At 38.9% G+C, this 8,819-nt stretch overlaps 1 protein-coding gene across 6 annotated transcripts in view; it reads left to right on the top strand.

The window, feature by feature from the left end:
- VAPA (VAMP associated protein A) overlaps positions 1-8,450 on the top strand; it is a 32,133-nt gene extending 23,683 nt beyond the window's left edge. For all 6 annotated transcript variants that reach the window (XM_077352765.1, XM_077352767.1, XM_077352769.1 and 3 more), the window contains 2 exons: positions 332-508; positions 5,888-8,450. In XM_077352765.1, coding sequence (XP_077208880.1) covers positions 332-508; positions 5,888-6,043 — 333 coding nt within the window. In that variant the 3' untranslated portion in view covers positions 6,044-8,450. The remainder of the gene's footprint in view (positions 1-331; positions 509-5,887) is intronic.
- The last annotated feature ends 369 nt before the right edge of the window (positions 8,451-8,819 follow it).

Below are 8,819 nucleotides of genomic sequence, written 5' to 3' on the forward strand. Positions count from 1 at the left end.
GAAGCCGCATGTTACGATAATATGCATTTCAAATTTCCCAAGAACAGTTAGGTAAGCTGAAATATTGTATCTGTAAGAGGCCATTATATACCTTACAAGTTCCATGGAATACCTTCTCTTAGAATGAAGTGGACTGGGTGAAATGTTCTGTTCTTATACTTTTAATCCCATGATTTATATTTTATAGTCCTTTATTATAACAAAAGTAGCACATTCATCTTTTTCTAGGCTTTTCATATTGAAAACTGTCAAGTGGCAGTAAAACTGAAAAATGTTTAATATTAATTTGTTTCAGCAAATTAGATTTTGAAGCCATTTTTAATGTTTGCAGAATGACTTAGATGCAAGCAAATCTGCTCCAGTCCTGAATACAGCTAAACAGGATGGTCCTATGCCGAAACCACACAGCATTTCACTTAATGACACTGAAACAAGGAAGCTAGTAGAAGAATGCAAAAGACTTCAGGCGGATGTGATAAAACTGACAGAGGAGAATAGACACCTGAGAGTAAGTTTAATGTAACTGAGATGCAAGATGTTCTTAAACCTTAAGGTTGGACTAAAATTGCAAAATGTTAATAAAACGCGTTTTTAAATTATTTGAATTGATGATGAAATAATTCAAAAAAGCTGTTTTGTGAAGAGGGGGGGATAAAAATATCTTAAACATAAATGTGTTGTTTATTTTTATACTCTTTATTACAGAGCTCATTCAGTTGTTCTTCAATGAACTACTGAATTCACATTTTTTTGTTCAGATTAAATGTAATTCTGTGACTTTCCCATATCAGCTACAAAAATTGTTTAAGCACAACTTGACAGAAAGAAAATAATTTGACATAAAATGGTTTATGTATAATTGGCCTTTCGTAACTGGCAGTCTTGTGAGAACCAGAAACATGAAAATTGCTATCTCTTATGGAGGCTGGATTCTGCACTCTGAGAAAAAGCTATTCAAATTTTCACAAAACAGAACAATGTGGCAAGCATCAAGAGGGGAATATCAAGAACAGAGGAGAAACACTTGTGTAGAATCACAGGTGTAGGTAGACAGTTTGGGAACCTTTGGGGAAGAGGAAAAGGTATGTCTAGACGCTGAAAACTTTTCACTTTCCAGCTGTAGTTAGTTTATCTGATTACGCCGGCCTACCCTTGTCTCTGATCCGGAAACTCTAGCCAGTGCAAAACGCAGCTGCTCGGGTCCTCACTGGTACACCTTGGAGAGCCCATATCCAGCCTGTGCTGAGGCAGCTGCACTGGTTGCCAATTGCTGCCCGGATCAGGTTCAAGGTTCTGGTTTTGACCTTTAAGGCTATACGCGGGTTGGGACCCACATACCTGAGGGACCGCCTACCGCCCTATATCCCCCGCAGGGCTTTACGCTTGGTGGGGGAGAATCTCCTGATCGTTCCTGGCCCTAGAGAAGCGTGCCTGGCCTGGGCCAGGGCCTTTTCGGTCCTGGCCCCTACCTGGTGGAATGAGCTCCCAGGTGAGCTGCGAGCCCTGCGGGATTTACCAGCTTTCCGCAGGGCCTGCAAGACGGAGCTCTTCTGCCAGGTTTTTGGTTGAGGCCAGCATTCCCCCCCCCCCCGGACCTAGTAAGTTAGATCTCCTCCCCACCCTCCCTGCCGCTCTGATAGCAGGGGGTAGGAATAATGAGAGCTTCCGCCATGTTGGGATTGTTTTTAAAGTCTTTTAATGGGTATTTTAATGGGGATAAGACTATTGTGACCCGGCACGAGGCTACGGGAAGTGGCGAGAAATAAATCTTAATAATAATAATAATAATAATAATAATAATAATAATAATAATAATACTCTAGTTGGTTCAAGCTATGTGTATTTTAAAGACTCAAATAACTTTCCTTAAAATACACAAGCTGTGTGTATTTTAAAGATCCTAATCATTTGGCTAGAGTTAAGCAAGGTAATGTTAAACTGCGTAATTTATTAATCAGAAAATAAGTGGTAGAACTCTTGATGTGGTTACACTTACTTAACACTTATTTGCCTGAATCCTAAGTGCAACACAGGAAATTCTACTCTCAAAGTGGGACTTCCAACTGCAGCTTTTACATATGTTTCCTGAAGCGGTATTGGTATGGCTTGGCCAGCACTCCAGAATAGGGTTGTGCATGGCGGGATCAGAACGGGCCATTCCAGGCCGACCCAGCCAGTGCCGCGGGGAGGGGAGCCATGGGCGCCGGTGCACAACATGGTGCACACACGCAGGTGGCAGAACTCTGTGCCTGCGTGTGTGCGCCAAGTGATGCACCGGTGCCCATGCCTCCCCTCCACCCCCCGCAGCACGGCGCTGGCAGCGTCCGCCTGGAACGACTGATTTGGTCGCCGCCGCACACAACTGTACTCCAGAATGGCATTTGCAACATGGGAAGATGCAGATAGGGAGGGACGTTTGTAATCAGAATGCTCAGATTTGTCTTGTGTTGGATACAACCCTTTGTCATCTTGGCCCTAATTTTCATTCTGAGTTAATACTTCAACCTTAGAATGCAGTTGGATGCTTATTGAAAAATGTTTATAAAGTTAAGTTTTATTCGATATTTATCAAGGAGCAACAAAATGATTATCTATTGACATCTCAAAATTGAGCATATACCTTCTTGTTTTTGTACTGCAGGAGCTTAATTACAGTCACCTTTGAAAGAAATATGTAATAGTGTAGGATTGAATGAAAGCTGAGGTTGTTAAAATATTTCAGTCACATAGGAACTTCAAAGTTAAAAAAAAATTTAAAAACTATTTGGAATAATATTCTGTAATTGTCAGGTTTTTTTTGTTTCACACTTGCTGTTAGGTTTAAGTTAAACTGGCAGGGTGTGACAATCTCCCATATTTATTTTATTTTTATTTATATTATTATACTTATATGCCACCTTCCCTTGTGACTCAGGGCAGTTTACAATGAAAGTATGGTACAGTTCAAAGAAGCATCATGAACTCATAACATTCTGAACTGTAGAATCTTTATAACTTTACAACTCTGCAAGTGAGCAACTGTTATCTGTACAATTGTTGTTCAGATTTTTTTAGTGGTATTTCCAGATTGGGAGTCACCCTGTGTCTCTGCTGGGTGCGGTTGGTAGTGGGAGGGGCCTCTGGGCTCTAGGTTTTGACTGTTTGATTGGCATTGACTAAAGACTTGGTGGAAGAGCTCCATTTTACAGGCCCTACAGAATTGTTTTAGTTCTGGCAAGGCCCTGATCTCTACTGAGAGCTCATTCTACCAAGTGGGAGCCAGTACCGAAAAAACCCTGGCTCTAGTCAAGGCCAGGTGAGCCTTCCTGTGGCTAAGGATCACCAGCTTGTTGGTGTTTGTATAGCGTAGCACTCTTTGGGGGGGGGGTGTAGGCAGAGAGGTGGTCCCTCAGACACTCAGCACCCAGACTGCATATGGCCTTGAAGGTTATTTACCAGAACCTGGTATTCAACTGGTAACCAGTGTAGCTTTTGGGGCTGGATGTGAGGCCTCCAAGGTGTTCCCCTGAGAACTTGGCTGCTGCATTTTGCAACATTTGTAGCTTCCGGATCAGGGATAAGGGCAGGCTTGCTAGAACAAGTTGCAGAAATCCAGCCTAGAGGCTGTATATTACATAAAGGGTTAAATAATATTGGCAGTTTTCCTCATACAGCTCAAAACCAATAATAATAATAACAACAACCAGTATGCCAGTTTGCTGAAGCGGAAAAAATAACCCCAATATCACCACGTCAACATTGAAAGATTAAAACCAAGTCTTGATATGCTGTGAAATTGAATTGACTGCTGAGTGTGAATGAATAACAACACGCTCACCTCTTCAACGAAGTAAAAAAATACCCTTAATTTCTGCTAAGTTTTGTCACTATTAGAAAACATAATACTTGCTGTCATTACAGCCATTATCCATTGTAACAGATTAGTTCAGAGGAAACGTTGCCAGTTACATATTGGGAGTTTCATGCAAAAATGTTTATTTGCTAGGAATTTTAAGTTTGATTTGCCAAAATGCTGCCTTTGGTGCTGGCAGTAGTAATAGAAGAAAAAGCGTTGGTTTTTATATCCCACTTTTCACTACCAGGTGGCATCTCAAAGCTTTTCCCTTCCTTTCCCCACAATAGACATCCTATGGTGTAGGTGGGACTGAGAGAGCTCTGACAAGGCTGCTCTATGAGAGCAGCACTATCTGGACTGTGACTGACCCAAGGTCACCCAGCTGGCTGCATGTGGAGGAGCGAGTGATCAAATCCGGCTCGCCAGATTAGAAGCCGCTGTTCTTAACCACTACAGCAAGCCGATGTATAGATGAGCCTCAACTCAGTGGAGGAGCTCTATGCATTCTTCCTTGCCTGTTCACCTTCTCGATTGCAGATTGACCTCACCAATATTATGATTTGGTTGATTAAGGAAATTCCATTGTATATTGAAATAAATTTAATCCATCAATGGTAGAATAGAGTTGGCCAAATCAAATATTCTACAGTTAGACTGACAACAGGAACTACAGCTGTTTGACTACATTAGTAGCAGGATTTCAGCATTCCTCTACTGCTTTCAGAAGTTGTGTCTTAATTAAGGTGACCAGATTTTAACATTGGTAATGCGGGACACCGGTGGGGGGTTCTTGATTTAAAATTTGGTCTATATGGAGCAACACAAATTTTCATAGAACGCATAGAACACAAAAATAGTATTGTAATATATTTTAATTTTAACATAAGTACAATTTGCGAGGTGCCCCCAGATGTCCCTCCAAAAGTGGGACAATCTGGTCACCTTAGTCTTAATAGACTTCTTCAGAGAGCCATCTGCATAGGCTATTGTGGGATGAAACATCTATATTTCTGAATATAGTTCTGAAATATTTCTTCAGAATAAATTCTGTATCATGTTCTAAATTGGCTAATCTTTAAAACCAGCACTAGGATCTGTTTTTTGAGTCCTGAAATGTAACATTTCAATCTGCCAGGGTACTCCCATGCACACCGAAAATTCAGGATTCTTTGACCTAGTAACTCCATTATGTATCAGAATTTGGTAATAGATTTGATAGGATTAGACAAGGACTGAACTGTGTCCAGCAGTTTTTCAGTTTCATAGTTGTTACTGCTCTGCTTATAATCGAGTCTTGTATAGGAATGTTACAGACCCATTGTGAAAGTGGGCTCCAGCCTATAAAGGCGTGTACTAGAAGAAATTTCAACATTTAAGATGTCACAAGAATGTCTACCAGAAAGGTTATGCTGGGGATCGTGGGACCTGCATGGATTAAAGTCATGGGGTTGTAATATGGATGGGGTACAGTGAGACTGTGAGAGAGCTGGTTGCATCTAACACTGGCTTAATAACTAGATAGAAGAACTTCTTATCCACTATCTGAAATTATACTCGCTATCTTAAAATCACACCATGTGACAGATGGTTAACGTCTCTTTCCCAGGTCTGTGGAATACATAAAACTTGACTGAGCTTTGGAAAATCTGTTGTGCATGGTGCCTATAGCCAACTGATTCCTCATTCTTGAAACTTATTCATTTTTAAAATGGGATGCTAGATTTAAATCAGTGATTCAGAGTGTCTAGATTTAGCAACTCAGTTATTTTGACTTGTGGCAGAAGATGGCTTTCATATTTTTGATTTAGGAAAAGAATACCTTATGTCATTGTTACACACATGCATTATTTTGTTCACCCTCTACTTTTTCTTTTGTTTCTTCATTAACATCCTTTAAATGCAAATAACTATAAATACATTTGTAAAACTTCAAACTTCTCTTCCCAAAAGTAAAATGTCCTCGTTTCATTCAGAAGTCTGCAAATGATGCCCTTTGAAGGAATGTTCGGAGATTTTTCTGTTGATGAATTTCTTTTGTATGTTTTTTTTCAGGATGAAGGTTTGAGGCTGAGAAAGGTGGCACACTCGGATAAATCTGGACCATCAGGCTTGGCTCTCCGAGAGAATGGCTCTAATCCTCTTCCCTCGCTTCTTGTTGTAATTGCAGCTGTTTTCATTGGATTCTTTTTAGGGAAATTCATCTTGTAGACAGGGAGAAAGAGAGAGAAGCATGCAGAACGCAGCTTCCTTTATTCTTCTTGGCCAGAAAAAGTGTATTTACCTACCACTTCATTGGTAGTATGGCCCAAGTGACCATTTTTGTGTACAGCATCATACAGGCTTTGCCTCTAATGATCTTGCACGGTTAGACAATAAGAAAAGACAAACAGTTCGGCTGCTGGACAAAAAAATGTATATTAATTCATCAATAGCAGGTGTCAGTTGCACATTCAGTCCTTTATGAAAAGTCATAAATAAAGAATTGTTCTTTCTTTCTGTGATTTTAATAAGAGTTCAAAAATTGTTCAAAGTCTTGTAAATGTTATTTTAATAATCCTTCTAAAATTTTATCTGTTGCTCTTGCCTCTGGGAAAATGATTATTAGGATGTTAATGCCACTTGTTCAGGACTATGATGAGGCGTTCTGTGGGGGAATTGTTCCTCTCAGTATGTAAATTTTTCTCCTTTTCCTTACTTTGCTAATATCATGGCAGAATTTCTTACCCCTTGTTGAGGCAGTTGAAGAAGTTTTTCATCCTTACAGTCCTGTCCCATGGTATTTAACATACAAAAAATAATAAAACTATTAACAGACTTCCTGCTGGGTAGCTTGTTTGTGTGAATGGTACTTTTAGAAAGGTTTTTCTCACAAATTCTTTACATAATTTCTTGTCACAGATGAACATTGCTCAGGTTACGAGCCTTGGTTTCATCTGGTGCCAGTTAAACTTCAGAAGATAAGTAAGGGGTTAAATACGAGTTAAAAAGAAAAGTGAAAGATATCTGGCTGTTTAGCAAAATTAAGGTCAAATTTACACTTGTGTTTGGGCATGGGGCTAATTCTGAGAAGCAGACATTTTAAAGGTGTCTTTTAAAATACTGCTTGGCTTCAGGGGCATTGAATAGGCAACATATTGTTTCATTGATGGTCCTTTTCTTTCTGGAATCTCCAGCAGTTCCTTAAATGACCAGAAATCTGTTGCTCAAGTTTTAGTCCAGATGTTCCCTATAATTGCATTTCTACAACTTTTTGAAACATCTTTTCCTGTTTAAATACCCCATATTTTGTCATGCAGGGAAGTTGGTAGGCTGTGCAAGCTTTGAGCATTTAATTTTGTGAGAGGAAAACAAACTTTGCCCAGCAAATGTCTTGGCATGGTAGCCCATTAGCTATGCATACCTTCTGTATTTTTTGAAAATTAGTTTTATTATTAGGTCTGGATTGCTTCCTTAATCCTCTGACTCATCTAATTTCTGGTCTTTGTATCATTAAGTATCATCAAGTATATATTTTGAAAGCACAATACAGCTATTCTTAGTCTTTATCCATCATAAAGAATTATTTTAAAACTAACATTTGGAAGGCTTATTACTGTAAGCAAAATTTTGTATATTCTTGGAAAGCTTGACTGGATATGATGCAGCTAAGCGTGTTAGATATTATATAGCTGAGAAATGTTCTAGCAAAAATATACATAATCTTGGTTGCCTTTGATTTCTAGTGCTTTTTAAAATGGAAGACGTACTTACATCATGTACTGTCACTGCTCTCTATGGTAAACTTTTATAAGACATCTTGCAAATTGCAAACAAGACAATGAACAAACCACTGCTTGATGTTTCACTTGAAAGCATGCAAATACAGATGTTTCCTTTTTGTGTGTTCCGGTATCTGCATTCAAGTCTTCTCTGACCCTAGTGACTGGAAGAAGTTTGCTGAAGTCTGGTTCATTCTTCATCGGTTCTAAAACCAATAAGACTCTTCATGCTGTGGTGTATAAATGGTACGTCAGAAGAAATCATAAATCTATTCCTTAAAGGAAGCTGATCCTTTGAAGATTAAAGGAAAAAAGACTAATGTACAGGCTGTAACTTCTCTAGACACATTTGGTTATTATGTGGAGCAGGAAAACTTCAGCGATATGTTTACTGTTAAACTAGTGTATATAAAGGCTAATAATAATGGCAATGTATTTTAGGCCTAGAGAGCAGAAAGAATTTATCCAAGCTAGGCTTGGATGTTTCGCAGTGGGAAATATACCAATGTGGGAATGATCTCATGCCACAAAAATGACATTCCAAAGTCTAAATTTTGATTATCCATAGTTATAAATAGAAAACAAAGTGATAACTTCAGTTATGAGGACCCAGTTAGGCCAGGTGATCAACTCCAGAGTTGTTGGATGAGTCAGTGTGCATTTGGAGGTCATCATAAGTAGTATAGGTACAGCGGGGTGCTCCTGCTTGTATGGATGCACTTCTGGTTTCTAATAATCCCTTCATAACTGTATATAAATGTAATGCTCAACTATTTTGCTCTCAGGAGTGATTTTGGATGATATCAACTGTATTCAGTGAAATTATGTAACATGGATTAAATTGTCTGTTCCTGAAATGGTTAGAACTTGTGTGCTTGCTTGTGTACATAAATGTGAGAGAGTCTGTTCCTGGAACTAATATGAATAAGTGTCTGAAAATGTGTGAGAGCCTTCTTCCCCAGCATTCAGTGTCGGGCATATTGCAAATTACTTGCTTCCACAGTCCGAATTGCACAAGCTTTGCACTCAGAGTTTATAACATTTTAGACTGTTCTTTAAAAAAAAAAAAACAAAAAAAAAACAGCTTGGTCTAAAGTGATAAATATTAAACCAATACAACGTGTATTTAATCTGTTTAAAAGGGAAGTCTCTGGTGAAATAAAGCAGTTTCTCAGTATATTTCTCCATATATACCCAGTTGTAGAAGCTTTGGACTGGTACACTAG

This window comes from Paroedura picta, chromosome 9, assembly GCF_049243985.1.
Source record: "Paroedura picta isolate Pp20150507F chromosome 9, Ppicta_v3.0, whole genome shotgun sequence".
Classification (NCBI taxonomy): domain Eukaryota; kingdom Metazoa; phylum Chordata; class Lepidosauria; order Squamata; family Gekkonidae; genus Paroedura; species Paroedura picta.